Source organism: Mobula hypostoma, chromosome X2, assembly GCF_963921235.1.
Source record: "Mobula hypostoma chromosome X2, sMobHyp1.1, whole genome shotgun sequence".
Classification (NCBI taxonomy): Eukaryota; Metazoa; Chordata; class Chondrichthyes; order Myliobatiformes; family Myliobatidae; genus Mobula; species Mobula hypostoma.
This window is the reverse complement of record NC_086129.1, coordinates 32414759-32436585: the sequence shown is the minus strand read 5'-3', so window position 1 is coordinate 32436585 and position 21827 is coordinate 32414759. Positions and strand designations below refer to the sequence as shown.

Sequence of the window (21827 nt, the reverse complement as noted above, 5' to 3'; positions counted from 1 at the left end):
GTACATAATACAGGGTAAACAGGAAGGGAGCCAATACAGTCCACTGTGGGGCCCCAGTGCTGCTCGTTCTTGTGTGTTTGATATTTCAGTAATACTTGAGTAATATTGTAAATAAATTGTTTGATTAAGCATCCTTTGTTGTTTAAATAATTCATTATGGGTTATATGTAAAAGTACATAGATTGCATATGTCATCACACCATTTCGGACCCACTTGTTTTTCTTCTGAACAGCTTAATGTTTTGGAGTTACACAACAGTGGCAACAGGGAAGTTTTAAACAAACCAGAGATGAATTACCTACCTGTTGAAGCACAGCGAGACATTCGGGTAAAAAAGGAAAGCAGAGAAAAACGGTCGAGTAAAAAAAAACAGTGCAGCACATTCATTTTCTTTGCAAGGGGAGAAAGTGGGTCAAGTTTTTAAAAAAAAGGCAAGAAATGGACAAATTCAAGGGTTCATAAACAGTAAGTACCAGGTGATACTAATCATAATTTAAAAAAAAAAGCAGAATAGGTTGATGACATTGGAAAGACTGACACGTTTGATTATACAAGAGATAAGGAGCAAACTGAGCAGTATTTTAAAGCAAATGGAATAGCCAATAAGAAACAAGTACCAATTTTGCTGAGTGCATTGGGTTTAAAGGCATACAGTTTGCTTAGAATTTTGACTGCTCCAATGAAACCAGCCAAAATTAGCTTTTCCGATATCATGAATATAATTGCTGACTACAAAACATTTTAGGTTTCATAAGCAGAAACAAAAGGAAGGTAAATCCATTTCAGCTTACGCTGCTAAACTGAAAAAGTTGTCTTGAATATTGTCAGTTCAGTAAAGGGCTTAATGATGAACAGAGAGATCATTTAGTTTGTGGAATCTTACAAGAATGCATTAAAAATTGGCCCCTAACTGAAGCATGACTTACATTTAAGAGCAGTTGAAATTGCTGTTTCAATGGAAACTGCAGACAGAAATTCAGTTGAGTTACAGTCAGAAATGAAAGAGAGTGTGAACAAAATTGCATCATCTAAACAAAAACTTGCTTGGCCGAATGAATTGTGTTACCATTGTGGCCGGGGCTCTCATACACAAAGTAGGACATGTACAAAGAACATGTTAGGCAAACAAAAACAAATGGACTTTACAGGAAGTGAAAAAGATAACAAGTTGCAGTTTCGAAAAGAGCACTAATCTACATGCTGCTGTTGAAAAATCTGATAATGATGAGAATGACACAGGACTGAGTAGCCTTAAGATTTACAATGTGAAAACTAGCAACAGACAAGCAATATGGCTTACACCAGAAGCGAACGTCAAATTAAATAAAATGGAATTGGATGCTGATTCAGCTGTTTCAACAATTCCACAAAATGAGTTTGAACAGCATTTCAAAGATGCTGTACTGAAGCCTGTAGATATCTAACTAAGAACTTGTATTGGCGAAAAGATCATTTCTGTGATCTTTCCTAACAGACATTCGTAACAGTGAAATACGACAACCAACAAGTCAAACTGGGCTCATAAGTGGTAAGAACAGGAGGGCCAACATAATGGGTTGTGAAATGTGGCTTGGTTTTAAGCTGGAAGAGAGATCAAGGAACTTCAGGAAAGTTGCAAGCATTCAGGTTCTGTAAGGAACAAGAATCTACTCTGCATGCATTAAGATTATTGCATGAACTTCAAGTGGGAGACAAAAATTTGCTTGTAAACGTGGATGCAAAGACCAAAGCCCAGCTGGATGAATGGAAGGCCAAAAAGAAAGATGTCACAGGAGAGGATTAGTCAGATGAAGTTGTAGATGAGCAAACCAAGTCGAGAGACCAGATTGTAAAGGAAGCAATAGAAGGATTAATGAGAGAATACTCCAGTGAACAAAATGTACCTTCCCAAGATCAAAATACACAAACTAGAAAGAAGAAAAAGGAAAAGAAAAAAGGAGAATTACATAAGTGCTATGGAAACAAAAGAGGATAAACAACGCCTAATTTCTCAAGATATTACAAATTCAGAGATACAAGAAACTAGAAGGAAAAGGAAGGTAAGAAAAAGGAAGACAAGAAGTTGAACAGGAGAGAAGCAAGGATCGAAGTAGGTTCAGTTCCTGCAGTTCCAGAGTTAACTCCTACAACCACCACAGAGGAGGCCCAAACCCCAGGTTGTTTTCACAGCCACAAGTCTCACCTGCCAAGCAGAATGATCCCCCTCGTCAGGAAAGAAGTTATCCCACAAGAGTAAGAAAGCCTCTACAGCAATTAAATCTTTAGGCCTAAATGGGACAATTTAAAATTTACTATGCCATGGATGCCTATATAGTAGTTATTTATTTATTTATTGAGACACAGCACAGAATAGGCTCTTTCAGTCCTTCAAACTGTGTTGCCCAGCAACCCCCAATTTAATCACAAGACAATTTACAACTACCGATTAACCTACCAACCGATACATCTTTGGACTGTGGAAGGAAGCCACAGCACGTGGAAGAAACTGACATGGTCATGGGGAGAACGTACAAACTCCTTAAAGTTAGCAAAAGGAAATGAACCCAGGTCGCTGATATTGTAAAGCGTTGTGTTATTTAGGTTGAAAGACACAGATTCAAAAAGCAGTGATTTCTGATAATTTTGTACCAAGGAAGTTATTGTTATATTACGACACTACTTCATGCAAGAAGGCAATGAAGGTAGTCTGTTAGCTGCACTAGTTGTCGGTGCTGATTTTGTTCATTTCCAGTCAATCAAAAGAACCCAGCAACGTTCACTGGATGAATTCCTCTGTTGATAACTATTAGGAACTAATACAGTTTTATAGTACTGTAGTAGTATTGGTAGTGTTCTAATTTGTTCTGCATTTCATTTAAACACACCATTTGTTATTTGGTTAGATAGAAGTTTGCTTTTTTTTAAAAAAAATCTTTTCAACTATTTCCATGAAACTTCAGTTAATTGGGACAGACACTTACTTGGGTCAAAATGTACTGGTCCCAATGTGTCCCAATTAACTGGAATCCATTGTATATATAAAATCAGACTTTTTGTTTACCTGTGCTCTGTCACGGACATTCTGGTCAGCATGAAGTACTCCGCCACTACTAATTACTGTAGTATATAACGTGTATCCGTAGGACTGCCCACTTCCATTGTTTATTGGCAGGTTCTCCATATTGATTGGTCTTTCACTCCTGATTGACTACAAAGACAGATGAATATGTTACACCCACAATACCTTTAACAATCTACATTAAAATAATAATTTTAGCATAATGAAATCTCCCAAAGCACTGTGTTGACATATTATCAAACAAAAATCTGACACCCATACAGATTGAGAAAAAGGCACATAGCCAAAGGCTTGACCACAAAGTTCGAAGTATGTACACATTATACAACCTTGAGATTCGTCTCCTTACAGGTAGTCACAAAACAAAGAAACCCAACAGAACTCATTAAAAAAAAGACCATGAAACACCCAATGCGCAGAGGAAAAAAAAACAAATCGTGCAAACAAAAGTAAGCAAGTAGCACTCAGAACGAAAGTGGGCCCTCAGACACGATGCCCGGCAAAGCTGCAGCCAGTGCAAGCTACAGCCTCAGTTGAGTGCAGAGCCCAGTAAACATTGCGAAGCAGTGAGCAGAACTGGCCCGACCCTCGCCTCTGGTCCCGACACCCTTCCTTTTCCAAGGCATAGTTGTAGTTATAGAACATCTTAATGAACAAACAAATCTTTGGAAATATAATTCCCGAGCTCAGCGCCAAAGCAATTCTATGGGATTAAAATCTGAAGAAGTGCAAAGGACCAGTATCCAAGATACAAGAAAGATCTTGAAATATGAAAGCTTGTTAGAGGTTATAGGAATAGCCAAGATCTGGGGCTGGGGAATGGTGATGAGGTTACAGAGCAACAGAGACATTAAAGCAAGGATGAAACAGGAGCTTCTATAGATCTAAACATTTGCAATTGTTTCAAACCTTTGACTTGTCTGTCATTCGATCCCAATAGTTAACTGGTAAACCAGCACATTTAAAACATCACAATGAAAACTCAAGAATTTTTTGTAATTGAACCCAATTGGCCTGCATGTCAAGGCCCTTCATGCTGTGGTACTAAGCCAGCTAGAACAGCACACATTCAGTAGGGAAACAAACAGAAATAACCTGAAATAGCATTAAGTCAATCCTCTTCAACAAACCTGGTCAATTGCCAAGTAGCAACAGACAACAAAAGCACAAAAACTTTACAGTCACCTGACTTGCTACGTGGTTGAAAACAAAAAAAAATGCACTGTAATGATCCTAATGAGTTGGTTTCTTCATTATTTCTATTGTCCTACTTGATTACAATATCTTTGTATTCTCTTTAGGCCTAAAGTTTATCTACCTTGGGTGTGAATTGACTGATTATCCACAAGATCCTGGGAAGCAGAATTCCAAAAAATTCATGCATTCCAAGTAAAAAACCTGACCTCAGACCTGCATAGTTAATACTTTATCCTGAAACTATGGACCTAATACTAAGCTTTCCAGCAAAGCAAAATCGTCTCCCAACAAACAGCCTGACACACTAAAATGATACTGCCTAGAAATTCAACAGCAATATACAACCACATTACACACCGTAAAAATATACACTAATTTCCCCACTCTACACCAAAATCATAAATAAGCCTCCAAATGTATAACCAAAGCAAAATTCCCACCCCACTTTCAAGCAAGACAACTGCACTATTTGGCTTGCTGATTGCCTTCTGTACAAGACCGTAAGACACAGGAGCAGAATTAGGGCATTTGGCCCATCGAGCCTCATCTGCCATTCTATCATGGCTGATTTATTATCCATCTCAACCCCATTCTCTTGCCTTTTCCCTGTAACCTTTGACACCCTGCCTAACCAAGAACCTATCAAACTCTGCTTTAAATATACCAAATGACTTGGCCTCCACAGCCATCTGTGGCAATGAATTCCACAGATTCACCCCCCTCTGGTTACAGAAATTCCTTCTCATCTCTGTTCTAAGTGGATGCCCCTATATTCTGAGGCTGTGCCCTCTGGTCCTAGACTCATCCAATACAGGAAACATCCTCTCCACATCCACTCTGCCCAGGCCTTTTGATATTCAATAGGTTTCCCCTCATTCTTCTAAACTTCAATGATTAAAGCCTTCATGGCTTACTTTTGCCTCCATTTCTGATTAATACATTGGCCCATATAACACATCCATCTGTAGACCCTACCAAATCACATTAAATGTTCATATCTCTTTGCAGCCTCTTTGATCTCCTTACTTTCCCAACAACTTCCTAATGTTTACAAGCCTGGCGGCGTTGCTCAACCACCCTGCGATGCATTACAATGGATAAAACAAATAACATTTATTGCTGTTAAATGTATTATGCTTCGATAAATTAAGCAAACTATTCACGAAATCAAGGACTTTCTGTTGTGCACGCAAACAGCTGCATTACTAATCACTCAGGTATGGCAACATATTTAGTCTATTCAGTCAGTTACATGTTAATTCCCATGAAATATATAGCAATGTGGTCAACTGACTCAGTAAATGCTACTGGATGCATCTGAAAATAAGAACTAATCTCAGACTGGGAAATTTAACTTCACAGTAAATCTAAAAGTACATATTTCAAGCTTCGTAAAGTTCGTTTTTTGTTCCTCTTACATTAGAAAAACCCAGGCATTAGAAGCTTGAAATGTTGATCATATGGTCTGATTTTCAAAGGTATAATGCATGTATGCTATGATGTCCCCTGATACTTCCATTTCATTAACTTTCCTCTCAATTTTAGTTTATTCCCCCCAAACAGTTCATCATCCGAGAGACCTGGCATACACTTACATTTTAAAGTGCTGTAGTGAGAATGCACTGAAGTTACGTACCTAAGTAAATGACTGGGCACTTATTAGAAAGTCTCATCTCAGTAGGCACATAGTTCCTATATTTGAAACTCGTTTAGGAAGAACTGATTGGTTAATAGAACAAAGAATAGTACAGCACAGCAGCAGACCCTTTGGCCCACAATGTTGTGCTGAATCAGTTAAAAAGTAAATTTAAAACCCCCCAAAAAAATCCCTCCTACCTACACAATGTCCATATCTCTCCATCTTCCTCCCACTGATGTACCTATCTAAATGTCTTTTAAAAGCCTCTAATGTATTTGCTTCTACCACCGTACCAGACAGCACATTCCAAGCATCCACCACTCTCTGAGTGAAAAACTTACCTCTCACACCCCCTTTGAACCACTACTCACCTTCAACGCAAGACCTCTGGTTTTACACATTTCTACCTTGGGAAACAGATACTCCCTGTCTACTCTATCTATGCCTCCCAAAATCTTGTAAAACTCTCCGATCTCCCCTCAGCCTCGCCAATGAAAACAATCCAAATTTGTCCAGCCTCTCATGATAGCACATGCCCTCTAAACCAGGCAGCATCCTGGTAAACCTCTTCCCACCCTCACCAAAGCCTCAAACATCTTTCCTATAGTGGGTCAACCAGAACTGTATGCAATACTCCAGACGAGGCCTAACCAGAGTTTTATATAAGAATTTACTTTAAAGCTGTCAAAACGTGTACAATCTCACCTAAAAGGAACCCAGTGTAAGTGTAATGAACATTCAAATTTCAAGTCTCATTTTGAAGTGATACTCCATTACGCAAGATGGAAATTAGAAGCATAGAAGTTAAAAGCAACGGTCGCCTCCAACTGGAAAATGTCACCACTTCCAATGTTTATGATCAGGACTGACTTTGCCAAACCTATTAACATCTGCATCCAATGTGTGTTAGCATCACTCACCTTGCATTTTTAGGTTTAAAGGATGGCTACGTGGTGAGCAATAATCAACAAAATGTACCTTTTCTACCTGACCAAGTGCATCCCATAATGAAATGTATTCCTTTGGTTGAATAGCAGCATGTTGTTGCTTTTTCATCATAGGTGGCATTTCAGGTAATTCTTCACCTGTGACAAGAGTGAGAAAAATTTGTCTAATTTTAAAATGCAACCTGTGATCTAACAGAATCAACAAAAAGAGAACATATTCTGGCAAAATGCTTGACTTCACCATTAAGGATGCAGGAATATGTCTTAACAGTATGCAGTAAAGACATTGTTTTATGAAGAGAAAATCAAGTCTGATTAAATCATTAGGGTGTAATTAGTAGAGTAAAGAGTGGATTTAGTAACTCAGCATTTTCAAAAAAAAAGCACTTGACAAAGTACCATATTAAAAGTAATTACAGAAATATGGGCTCATGAGGTCCGGGGAAACAGTAATCCAGGTTTGGTTAAAGGATGCATAGGAATCAATAATGATCCTTCAGCTTTTCACACGTTCTGTGAATGGCATAGATGAGAAAACAAAATTTTATATGCAACGCACACAAAATGCTGGAGGAACTCAGCAGGTCAGGCAGCATCTATGGAAAAAAGTAAGTAGTCGATGTTTTGGGCCAAGACCCATCTTCAGGACAGTCGGAGGGCAGTAGAGATCACAGAGGGGGAGCAGTGAGAGAGGGCTTCACTGAACGTCCAAAGGGAAAATTTAAATTTCTTCAGGGTAGGCATCCCTCAAAGAGACTTTGCAGTGGAGTAGTATATCATAAAAACGAGAAAATCTGCAGATGCTGGAAATCCAAAGCAACACACACAAAAATCTGGAGGAACTCAGCAAGTCAAGCAGCATCTATGGAAATGATTAAACAGTCATCATTTCCGGCCAAGAGCCTTCTTCAGGACTTGCATGTACAAGTTTTGCTAATATTTTGAAGCACAGAACAATAAGTGTAAGGAAACAGACTGCAAGGGATTATGGACAAGTTAAAGAAGTTGGCGCCAATGGCAAATTTTGAGCAACATGAGTCTGTGATATGCAAAAAGTACTGTGAATAAAGGGTTGGTGTCATCATTGTGCAAAGAGCAGCTATAGCATAGAATAAGTGCAAAATAATTATGCCCCATGGACAGAGTGGTAGCTAGAACAATGCTTCTCAGTACCAGCAACCCAATTTCAATTCCTATTGCTGTCTGTAAGGAATCTGCATGTCATCCCTGTGACTGTGTGGGTTTCCTCCAGGTGCTCCGGTTTCCTCCCACAGTCCAAAGATGTACCAGTTAGTAGGTTAATTGGTCAATGATTAGGCTAGGGTTAAATCGGAGGTTGCTGGGCATCGCAGCTCAAAGGTCCGGAAGGGCTGACTGTATCTCAATAAATAAAAATATATAATATATAATGACGTCCAAATTTTCTCTGCTAAAACTGCCATCTCATACTAGTGACACAGGAAGTCAAGCAGCAATCACTAAGAAAATGGTAAATTGTGGATATTTTATTCCACCATTTCTGGGCATAATTCAGAAACAATTCGGAATTTCTTTGCAATTCATGTTTTAAATAACGAATTTCACTGTTAAGTCAATGAACACAGGCAAAGGATGTTCTACAGAAATTGCCAGGATTTTGGGGAAGTCAGGAAACCTCTTGTCAAAACATGTTCATCTGAATTTGATGATTGAGTTCCTCTCACCCAACATTGAATTGGCTTGTTACTACAAGAGGGGACAAACAAATGCAGTCATAGTTCCACCCCACCCCCCAAAAAATGTGTAAATTTCACAAAAAAAAGAGAATTCACCCAAGTACTTGCTGTAGAGTTTCCGAATTTGCATGTATTTGTCTGTGTAATCTCCTGCTTCAGACAAGGGTGCATCATAATCTGGAAAAGAACAAAATTAAGGCAAGGTGGGAGAAAGTATTGTCTTATTAAGTCTGGACTCTATATTAGGTAGAGTAATTTCATGTAGTTCACTTCCTTTATAGAACTGGCAGTTCTGTTACAAGTTTATCTGTAATACTAAGTCCCATCTTTTCTCTCCACTCAAGGTCTAACCAGTTGGACATTTACTATTGCTCCACATTTCACAGGTTTTATACAGTCTTCTGTTTATATTCTTTTTCCAATTGCCCTCACTAATCTTTCATCAGCATATCACCACAGCATCTCTGGCCTCACTGTATCAGAGTTGTTCCCTTCATCCTATCCACCTTCCACCGCCAGCACTATCTCTGCTAATTAAAATAACCTGAATACTCTTTCCCAATTCTGACAAAAAGATTTCAACTGCTGACTTGTTCTTTTTCCATAGACACTGCCTGTCCTGCTGACCGATTCCAGTGCATTCACTTTTATTTAGATTTTAGATTGTGATCTTTTTGATTTTCCTATGCTGTAATCCATTACCTCTGTTTCAGCCAAAGAGTGGCTTAAGCAGTCCAGCACTAATCACAGGCTCCCCCTACTGAGTACAACCAAACTAATACTGTATCTCCAATTCAAAAAAATCAATTGTGATTCTATCTCAAAAATGAACAATTACCATTCTACTGAGAAATCCAATAGCATCTCCTATAAACTTACCATAGCTGGTGACATCAGCAATATAGGTGCCAAAGTCCTGAGCACCATTCATAAAGCCAAAGTTAGTCCCGCCGTGGAACATATAGAGATTGATAGAAACTCCTTTGTTTAAAAGAGCTTCAATGGTATTCAATATTCCTGCAGCAGAAATAAAACAAGTCTAAAATCTTTGCATGAGTTAAAAGATCGGAAGCACACTTATCAAGGCTCAACTACAATCTACTTCTAATGTGCAGAGGGGATTTTGGTACATATTACATGCATAGGAAGCTTAACATAAAACCTTACATATAGCCACTGAATTACACAGCAGACATTTGTATAGAAGAACTTTCTGAAGGCAGATTGATGGTTGTATTGTTGATTAGACCCAGGCCCACTGCTACCTTCTAACAATCTTTGCTTCAATTGGAGCAATGACAGCCTTACCCCATTTATCTATACTTCTATAATCAATGCTTCTCTTAATTTTCTTCACTTATTCCTACAAAGCTGCAAATGAGCATACTATCTCCAGAGATTTAATACATACCTGCACACCCTAAATCATTTGTTCCCAGGACTTCAAAGCCAGCAATTGCTGCTTCTCATCAGTTTTTTCCCATTTCTCGCACAATCTGCATGTTTTGTACATCCAAATCTTGATGGCACCTTGTCCCCATTTCTTGCATGTTGATATTTGCCCAAAACAGCTGTCTTTAATGTGAAGTATGTACTAATTGTTTCTTGAAAATATAGCAGTTTAAAACTCACACAATACAGAAATCATGAAAGCAAGTTAGCAATTTGATAGCAACTGTGGAAAATCTGTTTAAAGTTAATATTATTAACACATAGATAGGGAGGAAGAAAGCTTGAGAAATCATTTGTTTGAGAAGGGTCTTTTTGGAAAAAAGATTGTTTGATCCCATGCCAGTGAAGGATAGCAGATTCCATAAACATCTTTGAAAAGGAGAAGGAGAAATTATTGACAAAAATAATTTTGGAAATCGAATGAAAGAATATCCCCATGTGATCTGGTGGAGGACTTTTTCCAGGAGCCAGCAGAGGAGAGATGAATACCCTCTTTCAGTGCCAATGAAATTCCATAATTCTATTCCAATATATTTCCAGATAGTTCAACTTGGACTGAGTGGACTCTTGTGTTCTGTCTCTGGCTTGACCCAAGTCCACTCCTGCATAATCCAGATTCACTCTTCAGCTACATCCAGAGGAGCTATCATGCTTCAAGATAAAATGTTACATCAGTTCCCCAACTTCTTCCTCATAAAAAAGCTTGCTGTACTATTTTCTACAGGATCTATGCAGATTCCCCTCAACCCCAACCCCCATGACCTGCATACTTTTTACCAGGGCCGAGGCCCCTGGGCTGGAGGCCCTGATGGGCCCCTGCCGACACCGTAAAATGCTGCTGTACCAAGCAAAAAAAGGCAAGAACAAGAGCAGAGGTCATACTGGTCTAAATATCAAAGCTGTGGACCAAGACACTGGTTTAGTACAGTACGTAGGCTATAAGCTTACATGCCTTAAGAGGGAGGACAGAAAGGAATGCAGATTCTTAGTTTGAAGGACAGCATCTAAAGCACTCAAAAATTGACCTAGGCTTAGTAAAGTATGATGTACCCAATCTTAAATCTTTATTTAGCTATTGCTGTACAGACCATAGGCCTTATTTCTCAAACAATGCCGAAGCATTTTTATCTAGGTATTTTTCTCAACTGTGTGTTCTGAGAAAGTAAAATGGAAATGAGAGACAAAAAGGCCAAGAGAGATGGCACTATGGCAAACTAGGAAACTTCACAATACTCCAACAATCTTTTGGAAAAATGAGATCTAGCACATACTAACCTATTGCTGTACTGTGTGGCTTGCGGAGTAAAGACCACTTATTACTTACTAGGTTTGTAAACAGTCAACTATTAGCCTATTGCCACAAAAAACAGGAGCAGCACTGACACACAAACCTAGATATTTACAAAGTCAAATGTTTGTTTTTCAAAATTAAAGCCTAATGCTTCTGGATTTCTTCGCTGCAAAGTCCTTGATCAGATCACCAAAATCCAGTTTCCAAACAAGATCACTTTCAAGTGACATCAGGGTAAGATGACTCAGCCTGTCCCGTCCCATTGTGGATCTGAGCCTATGTAGTTGCCGTTATCAGGCCTGCCAAATATGTCACTGGAGCCTCGGATAGCCAGTCTCCTCTCGACCAAAAACTTCACAACTGCCAACACTCTTCTCAATACGTCGGTCAAGTAGACACACTCTGACTCGAACTGTTTTTGCAGTTCTGTATCTATACTTCCGCTGTCAGACGCTAGTGTAACGTAGGTCAGTATCGTTTTCCTTTGGTGTTCACTATTTTCATGTTCTCCTATGTGCTCAGCTGCACGTTTCCAGTCGCTAAAGCCAGTTTCGAAGATGGACTGACAGTTACCATCACTGAAGATGCGGCATGCAAAACAAAACACACAGCCGGTGGAAGGGTAATATAGAGCCACTGCCTTGATATGTACTCACCATTTACGAGCTTGCGTTTGAAGTGAAATTTGGAGGAAAAGAACGTCTCTGCTGTTTGTATACTCATTCCAAAGCTTTGATATCCACATCCTTATGCTGGCAGGACTCTGGCCCTTTCTTAGCCCAGTACGCTCAGACTGAATCATCTAACGTTTCCTTTCCCCAGCGAGCAGGATCAGTGCTGTAAGGATCCTCAGTAGCGGTAACGTTAACATTAATGGCGGCCCGAGTTGGTTGTTCAGAGTCATCTGTGGTTGGGAATCCCAAAGTCATGCTCTCTGCCTCTTCAACGTTAGCTGCTGACTGTGGCAAGGACGGTGGTCCTGTGCTAACGCTGGTGCTAGCGTGAGCAGTTGAACAAGTCTGCGTTTGTCCACCCATCTCAGACTGTGACAAGAGCGATGGCACTGCTGCATCATCGAGAACAGGTTTAAAAAATTCTGTCAATTTCAATGCTTTTTTTCATGCTTCTTTCTCACGGCCCTCTTTTTCTTATTTCTTTTTTCTTCTCTGTGCTCCACTCTTGTACTTTTTATTTTGTCCGCCATGATGATAGCTACCTACTTTGGGCCCCTCTGCAGCTCGGGCCCTTGGGCTGCAGCCCAGTCGAGCCCTGCCTAAAGTCCGGCCCTGCTTCTTACCCCTCAAGTAATGCCACTGAAAGAGATTAGGCAGTAATGCCATATTGCTGATAAGAGCACTTTGCAAAGTACAAATCGACACAAGCACTTACAACTCCAACAAAAGCAGCAGAGTGCAAAACTAGACAAAAAAAAAAAGCCCTCACAGCACCAGACGTTGTGGTTTAATTTTGGGACCAAGTGGGTTTCCTCCAGGTTCTCTACTTTCCTCCCACGTCCCCAAGATGTTTGAGCTGGTAGGTTAACTGACACTGTAAATTGCCCCGACTATGAAGGTGATTGGTTGAATCTGGTGTGGGGGAGTTCATGAGAATATCGGGAGAATAAAATATGGCTATACTGAATGATTAGTTTGCATGGGTGGCTGATAGTTAGTGTGGACTAGAAGGGATAAAGATCCCATTTCTGTTGTGCATTCCTCTAACTCAGTGACTTTCTACATCACATCACCAACTGGATGTAAAGTGAATTGGAATGTCTCGTGTTCATGAAAGATGCTACACAAATAAAAATCGTTCGTTCTGCCCATGTTGTCAGAAAATCTAAAATGCTTCATACAATCATGTAGAGACAGAGACTGCGGTAGTGACACTCAACTCTTCTCTCCTGGAGCAGCTCGAAGGAATTGCATTTGCTCTGGTGACTAAGAATTCCACTAGGATGCATTAAACCATAACTGCTGTACAGGTTTGGGCAAAAATCTCATTTTAAATGTGGTTCATACGGAGTAAATAACAGATTGCAAAAGAAAATAATTCACCTGGGAGCCAGGAGGTATGACAGATTTTAATTTCCATGACTGCCTTGAAATCTGCCAGGAATTTAATGACCAGGGCAGGGATTTGCTTGGCCCTTATTGCTTTAACAAATAGGCTGCAGAAAATTCACATAAATCAAAAGCAAACCGAGCAATGGAATTCTTTCATCAACTTCACAAAAACAATCTTTATTACAGACACATGGACCCAGAACAGCAAAAAATATGCACAGTGAGAGGCTACCTGGCCTCTAAACCCATCCTGCCATTCAATAGCTCATCTGCCCCAGGCCTCTACTTTCCTTCTTTGCCAGGTCCACAAGACTCTCAATTTCCTGATCACTCAAAGATTTATTTATTTCCTCTTTAAACACCTCCAATAATGAATTGTCCACAATCATCTAGGTAGAGAATTCCAGAGTGAGAGGAGGGACAGGGCCAGTGTAAGACATTCAAAATGCAAGAAAAAAATCTCCAATAATTCCATGTACCTTCTCGATAGATGTGATGAGTACTGCCCCAGTGGTCAAACCAGCCACTCCAGTATTCCATTACCATCTTGGGCTTGCCAGGCTAAAAGCAGACGAGAAACTCTAAGCACAAGATCACAACTTAAAAGACATTTTACAAGATATATAAAATAGGTAAACTAAAATACATAGGCAAAAGTTTTCCCATAGAGCAAGCATTACTACAGGAGATCAACGGCTCAGACTTCTTTTTGCTTTCTATGATTATTATTCACATTAAGATCTGTTACTCCTTGCATTCACAATTCTGAAGCTTGGTAGAAATTTGTCCCAGTTTCTTCTTTTAAAATTCGTCAGCTATTTGACTTCTAAAGGCAACACACCACATTCCAAAATATGTTCATTGCGGCCACACATATAAACAAAGAACTCCCAGAATTCTAACACACAGCAATTTTTTTTCCTCTTCAAAACTTCTCCTTGTCCAAGAAACTGAGACCAACTGCAACATCGCTCCTCTTCCATCCTGCATTGTCCAGTAATAATGTACAAGCTACACTCCTGTTGTATCCTTGCTCATTGAGAAGACTGGTCTGTTCGAAAGGCTTTGCTGAGGGAAAGGTGGTTCAGACCTGTAACTATTCTTAATCACGCTTTGGAAATTGTCATGGGAGATGGAAAATTGCAGATCTGGCATGATCTGAATATGCAAAGAGAATGGAATTAAGTTATATTATTTAACACAAATTAATTCCAATCTAATTGCATATTCAGACAAAATATATAATCATTTGCGCACTAAACACAATAAACTTTAGCAGCACTACAGAAACTAGATCACGCAAGCTTTCATGCTGCTTTTCTACAAGGGCACTTGCAAAGATGAATAACAATGCACAATCTGAGACTGAGTATTATTTGTCTAATCCTCAATTTCAGTACTGGCACTGATAATCTATTCCATTTTAGTCCTTTAGACCTTGGTCAGATTGAAATTAATTAATTTTGAGAATCTTTTATATGACTGGACTCATTTCCCAAAGTGAGCAAACTAGTTACTTCTTTTAACCTTTCTTTAAAAACAATGCAAAACACTGAACTGAGTTTCCAACCGATTATCTGTACAAACACAAAATACTGCATAAGCTGGAAATTTGAAATAAAAATTCAACATAATGAAAGGAGCTCTGATGAAAAGTTATTGATCTGAAACACAAAATTTGTTTCTAGACTAAAATGCTGTCTTACTTGCTGAGAATTTTCAAGATTTTCTATTTTTATTGCAAACTATAGTTGAACAAATCAGATCACCGTTGCCTGTTGAGCAGAGTTTTCAGAGTATTGATATCCCAAAATATGTGGTAGATGTATTGTGGGGAAAAATTAACTCTAGGTGTGGATGGAGGGGGTGTGCAGCCTGACAAGTGGGTGGTGACTGGGCTATTGGTTCCTGCCCAAGATGTAACAGCAGTCCACTGCTCATCTACGCACTTGCACGTACTGAACCTTAACCTGCATAGAAATAAAGTAGCAAGTATAAATTAGGAAAAGGGGATCAGCTGAGTATCAACTGAGATGATGGATATTCAGATGGTGGCCTTGCAAAATAGGATGACCCTAGACTGCCTGTAATTGGTCAGGAGTGCTGCACCTACATCCCCAATGAGTCCGGGAACATTATTCACCTGCCTGATCCTATCCAGCAGACAGTAAGTAAGATCAGGAAAGTGGGGGGGAGGGGGGGGGGCCAGCTCCGAAAGTTCTACATCCCAGGAGAAGTTTGGTGGTCTTTTGGGGCATTGGGATGCTGGTGGACAACTGTAATACACTGGGTCGTAACTGGTGGGTTGGTAATTCTGTGTATTATTGGGTTATCTTTTGTGTATAGTACTGTGGATGGCAGTGGGGGGGTGTCACGGGGTGGAGATACGATGTCTCTACCAAAGGAGGTAGAAGGAGCTCCTTCTCTCTGCTAGCCTGTAGGTCAACTTTGGGCCAAGGTGTAGCACCTGCTTAGCGCCACCGCACCCCTCGCCCCCACGGATCCGGGTCACGTGAAGCCATGAGAGCAGGTAGCAGATGGTTGTAGGAGCAGCAGGTGTATGTCACGAGTCCTGATTATGCGGCCACTGACACCAGGCAGACAATCTCTGAAGAGTGTTGATAATGGCAGGGGTCACCCGTCTTGTAATGACCCTGCCCAGAAAAACGCAATGGACAAACCACTTCTGTAGAAAATTTTGCAAAGAATAATCACGGTCTTGGGACCTTGATCACCTACATCATCACAACGACGTGCGTCTGCGGGGATTATACTAGCCTGTGATCTGACTTTCACGGTGTTGCATCTTTCAGGGGTGGAGCAATGCAGTAACTGTCCATCTTATCTTTTAATTCAAAGCTGCTCTCCAATGTTAGCTAGTGATTGGCCCGTGTAAGGAACATTGCAGCCCCTCCCACTAGCTTCCATTTAGCTGTTGACGTCACGGTGCCCACAAAATTTGAATCTAGCGCATGGTAACCACATGCTCTCTGGGTCATTACGGGCTCATTGCCAGTGCCATGGGAACAGTAAACAGTGGAGGTGTGCTGCAGAAAAGAGGGCCCATGCGCACACTTTAGGTAAGTACTTGCCACGATGCGTAGGTTTAGTGTCTGTTTTGTCCTGCGCCTTCAGGTGCTCAGTTTAGATAAATATTTGTAATTGAGTTTAGATCAAAGGGTTTACTGAATGTTTAGTGTCTGTCTTGTAAATAAATAGTTAACCTATTTACCAGTATTGAGTCTTTTCTGTCCCCACACAAACCCAGAAACCAACAACGATAAATTATATCAGAGGCATGGAATGGCTTTTGTTTCAGCCCTACCTCAAGTCCCCATCTCAATTGTGCTTCAATAAGATTCTATCGTCAAATACAACTCTATTCCATCCCTCCCCGACCCAACTCACTTTCCTTTTCCTTTTCCCTGGCTCACTCTTTCATCTCCACAAACCACCCCCCACCCCCTTTACTGCACTTTCCCATGATGCTGCAGAAGAGGCAACACCTGGCATTTTAACTCTTTTCTCCCACCATCCAGGAACCAAAATAGTCAGTTTAGGTGAAGTAGTGATTCACTTGCTGACGACACCACTGTTGTAGGCCGAATCAAAGGTGGTGACGAATCAGCATTATAGGAGGGAGACTGTAAATCCAGCTGAGTGGTGCCATCACAACAACCACTTGCTCAATGTCAGCAAGACCAAGGAGCTGATTATTGATTTCAGGAGATGGAAACTGAGGTCCATGAGCCAGTCCTCATCAGGCGACCAGAGGTGGAGAGGACCATAAACTTTAAATTCCTCGGAGTTATCATTTCAGAGGACCTGTCCCGGGCCCAGCATGCAAGTGTAATTGTGAAGAGAGCATGGCAGTGCCTCTACTTCTTTAAGAGTTTGCGAGGATTCGGCATTTCATTCAAAACTTTGACAAACTTCTAAGGATGTGTAGTGGAGAGTATATTGACTGGCTGCATCACAGCCTGGCATGGAAACACCAATGCCCTTGAATGGAAAATCATACAAAAGATAGTGGATGCATCACAGTCCGTCACGGGTAAAGTCCTCCACACCATTGAGCACATCTACACAGAGCGCTGTCACAGGAAAGCAGCATCCATCATCAGGGAGCCCCACCACCCAGGCCATGCTGTCTTCTCACTGCTGCCATCAGAAAGGTGGTACTGGAGCCTCAGGACTCACAACACTAGGTTCCGGAATAGTTATTACCTGTCAACCATCAGGCTCTTGAGCCAAAGGGAATAACTTCACTCAATTTCACTTGCCCCATTACTGAACTGTTCCCACAACTTATGGACTTTCTTTCAAGGACTCATCTAATGCTCTTGATATTTACTGCTTATTTATTATTTTTTTTTTGTATTTGCACAGTTTGTTGTCTTTTGCACACTGGTGGAATAAAAGACAAATGGTCTTTCATTGATTCTATTACGGTTATTATTCTATTATTGGATTTACTGAGTATGCCCACAAGATAATGAATGTCAGTGTTGTATATGGTGACATATATGTACTTTGATAATAAATTTACTTTGAACTTACCCTACTTCTCAACTAGTGTACAGAATTTGGTGCTTACATCGTGGTCTCTTCAACATAGGAGATCCACATATAGATTCACTGACTACATTGCAGAACACTTGCATTCAATCCATAAGGATAACCCTGATCTTCCTTTTGCTTCTCACTTTAATTTTTCATCCCACTTCCACTCTGGCCCATCAGTCTATAGCCACCTGCATTGATATAGCGAGGCCCAACGTAAGTTCGAGGAACAACAACTCATCTTCTGCCTGGGCTTGTTGCAGCCTTCCAGACTCGATACTGAGTTCTACAACTTAGGTGACTCGCCTTCTCTATCTGTAACAGAATGGGCCAGCTCTTCCATCTGCAATATCAGTTGTTTGCCTTTATGCAGTAGCACAGCCTGACTTTTTGGACAAACCCTGTATTTCACAACACCTACACTCCTTTGTCAATACTCTCCCACACTAACTCCTTTCATTTCATGGCTTTTGGGAATGACGAAGCATGTCCTCCCTCTCTTCCTTACTGCCCCTATTAATGCATCCATCATGACCTCATTTACAGCACATTCCCATGGCAACCTTGGCCTCTCAGATATTCCCATCATTCTATCTACCCCTGCCCACCTTTCATGCAGCTTGACACAAGTTTACTTTCTTTCCTTGTCCGTTCTGACAAAGGATCTTCAGTGTGAATTCTCAACCTTGTTTCTCTTCACACAAATGCTGCCTGATCTGCTGAGCGTTCCCAACATTTTGTCTGTATTTCAGATTTCCAGTCATTGTAGTTTTATTTTAAATTTGACCTTCATGAATTATACCTGTCAATAACAAAACACAACTTAAGATGTGTCCAAAGATATATTGAAAAAACTCTTACTTCTAGATCCTTCATTAATGCTAGTCCAGATTCCAGCTTCTGAAAGTTGAAAGTTGGTAAAGCTATAAAAGTATCAAAATGTATTAGTGTTGTCAACAGCAATTACACAAAGAAGAAATTCACTTTTACGAATACTTTGCAGAGCAACAATACTTAATGTAGCTGGCTAGGCAAGACAATTTAGATTACAAGTGGTAAGAATGAGTTGGTCTAATTTGGCCTAAGGAAATTTATTTCTCTTGTTCCCTCATTAAAGGTAGCTTCACAATCATCTTCTCGCCTACACTAGTTTTCTGCATAAAATCTCCGTATTTCTAATCTTATGGGCACAGACCCACATATAATTGCATAATTGTTGTCAATATGAAAGAGTACCTGGGCAAAGCTGATTTAAATGAGCAATTAGTAACATCATGTTTAGGACACAATACTTTGCTGCTTCAATGCATTTTGGAATGAGCCTGATAGCTTGCAAATTAAAAATTGTTTTCTAATTTCTCAAAGAAAAATTAACTGAAGGCATTTCATGCATAACAGTGGAGATATGATTTACCTTCCACCTTGTAATTCCTGCACAAAAATTATTAAAACTTTATGATATCATTCATCACCCTAATCCCCATGTTAGTGCTTACCTCCTGCAATGGATCCCTTGGTTAATCCATCCTTGTTGTCAGAAGTCATCAATAATTCCACTATTCCTCTGCTCAACAAGGCCTTTCAGGATTAAACAGAAATATCTTTTGCACTGATTGTAAATACTGCTAACTAGGTCCTGAAAGAATGGCGCACAGAATAGATGCAAAGTAAAATAATCACTGTTTCAGCCTCTATTGTTTTCGAAGCTCATATATAGTCTCCAAGAAATTCTCAAATGGCAAGTTACACTTCGTCCTGTGCACCAACATGGAATGTGTGTGGGTAAAGTGACCCAAAACAAACTTAAAGAGATGCTGTTGTTGTTGAGTGCTGTTGAGTTGTCGTCGACTCATGACAACCCTACAGATATAGTGTCTATAGGGTTTTTGTGGCAAGATATGGAAGTATCAGGCCTTTCTTCCGAGCAGATACTGCTGCTGCCCAGGTTGGGAATGGCAAGAATGGCAAGAATGCCAAGATCTAGATTTGTGCTATATCATAGAGTTATGTTTCTTTATTCTATTTAGCAAAAATCCACAATACCTACTAGAAACTTGCAACAATAAATGATATTGGTTGCTGACACTAAGATATTTTAGTCAATGATAAGAAAACAAGGAAACAAAGAACACAGGTAAAGGTGAGTTACTGAAGGTCATCCTGCACCCTTGCCAGAAATTTCTTCCAGAGAGAATTATCAGAATCTCAGGGAATGCCAATCTTTCCTGCCCAATCATTAAAACAGTGGAATAAACAAAGTGAAGAAAGAGGGACAATACTTGAATTGACTATTTCTTACATCCAACACATACATGAGGAGTAAAAATCTTTACATTACATCTCTGTCTAAATATGCAATCATAGTAATTTATAATAATTTATAACAAATAGAACAGTCAATGTAACATAGAAATACACTCAGATCAGCATGAGTTAATCAGTCTGATGGCCTGGTGGAAGAAGCTGACTTAAGTTACACTAGGATATACTTTCATTCTAAAACATTAAAAGAAAACATTATTACCTCCTTTACATACTCCATGTACTTATCATCTTTGGCGTAGCCACCATATTCATTTTCTACTTGTACAGCAATAATTGGACCTCCCCGCTTGTACTACAAATCAAAAACACAGGGTCAGAACCTGCTCTAATTTCACTTCTTTATTCCTGTTTTATTTATTTTCTTCAATTCTCTACATTCCTGGAGATGTTGATCTCTCACTGGGGACACTTATCAGTGCTTTGTTCAACTGACCTGTCCTTCAGCTAGGAAGGTTAGATAGGGAGCATCAGCAAACAATAGCTCTGCTACCACTTTCACAGCCAAGTCTAAGCTCTTCTTGACCTTTCTCAGAATGTAGTTTGACACATGTTGCCCATCCAAATTTGCACTGAGAAGCCTGTGGTACATCACCAATAGCAACTGAATGCAATTGAGTAGTTAACTAAACTATACAATAGAAAGGTATTTGGGGTCATTTGTAGGCACAAAGAATTAAGGATATTATGCTACCTTCCTTGGAGAACATTAGTAAATCATTTTTGTAATTACCATGTAGATGTGCCTCTAAAAACTGTTCACATAGCAACTAAATAAATGGATTAGAATCCAAAGAAGGAGATATTGGAAAGGTGGACAAAGAAGGTTTGTTCAAACATGTGGGTTCCAAGATGGGTCTCATGGAAGGTTGACAGAGTGAAAGGCTAGATGAGAAAATATTCAAATGCAAACACTACCAGCAAGTGTTGCCGTACATGCAAGAATTGGCAAATGCAGCTAATTTCCCATGGCCTCATTAATGGTTCATTCCTTTATTTACTCTAAATCTGTATTCTCAATCACTATTTTTTAAATGTTTTTATGTGCACGATGGACCGAGTCATTCTTGAATCAACCCCATGTCTCAGGTTACCCATACAACAGCAAACTTTGCAGTTTTGTGGGACAAGCCATACTCTGGGCTCCGTTCTGCAGCCAACTCAATCGGCACAGCGATCGAAGGGCGCTGATCAGTCCTCAGCTGGTGGATCTTGAGGCCCACTTTCTACTGTCCTTTTGGACTGCTCACCTTTTTAAACTGCTACTGACACGTAAGTGAATTGGGCCACTCTACAGAACCCGACTATCGCAGCATTAAGCTAAAGGCCAGATATGGGCCTTTTATGGGCACCCCTGTAGTGTAGCAGTTAGCACGATGCTATTACAGCTCGGAGCGCCAGAGTTCAGAGTTCAATCCCAGCATCCTCCGCAAGGAGTTGGTATGCCTTCCCCATGGAATGCATGGGTTCCCTCCCACAGTCCAAAGATATATGGGGTCGGTTAATTGGTCATAGTAAATTGTTCTGCAATTAGGTTAAGGTTAGATCATGGTTGTTGGGGGCTGAAGGGCAAGAC

At 40.1% G+C, this 21827-nt stretch overlaps 1 protein-coding gene across 1 annotated transcript in view; it reads right to left on the bottom strand.

The window, feature by feature from the left end:
• glb1l2 (galactosidase beta 1 like 2) overlaps nucleotides 1–21827 on the bottom strand; it is a 75819-nt gene that overhangs the window by 16654 nt on the left and 37338 nt on the right. Inside the window, exons 6-13 of the mRNA XM_063038745.1 lie at nucleotides 20454–20546; nucleotides 19426–19507; nucleotides 18791–18852; nucleotides 13846–13927; nucleotides 9437–9574; nucleotides 8654–8734; nucleotides 6874–6980; nucleotides 3042–3188 (exon numbers count right to left, since the gene is read on the bottom strand). Coding sequence (XP_062894815.1) covers nucleotides 3042–3188; nucleotides 6874–6980; nucleotides 8654–8734; nucleotides 9437–9574; nucleotides 13846–13927; nucleotides 18791–18852; nucleotides 19426–19507; nucleotides 20454–20546 — 792 coding nt within the window. The remainder of the gene's footprint in view (nucleotides 1–3041; nucleotides 3189–6873; nucleotides 6981–8653; nucleotides 8735–9436; nucleotides 9575–13845; nucleotides 13928–18790; nucleotides 18853–19425; nucleotides 19508–20453; nucleotides 20547–21827) is intronic.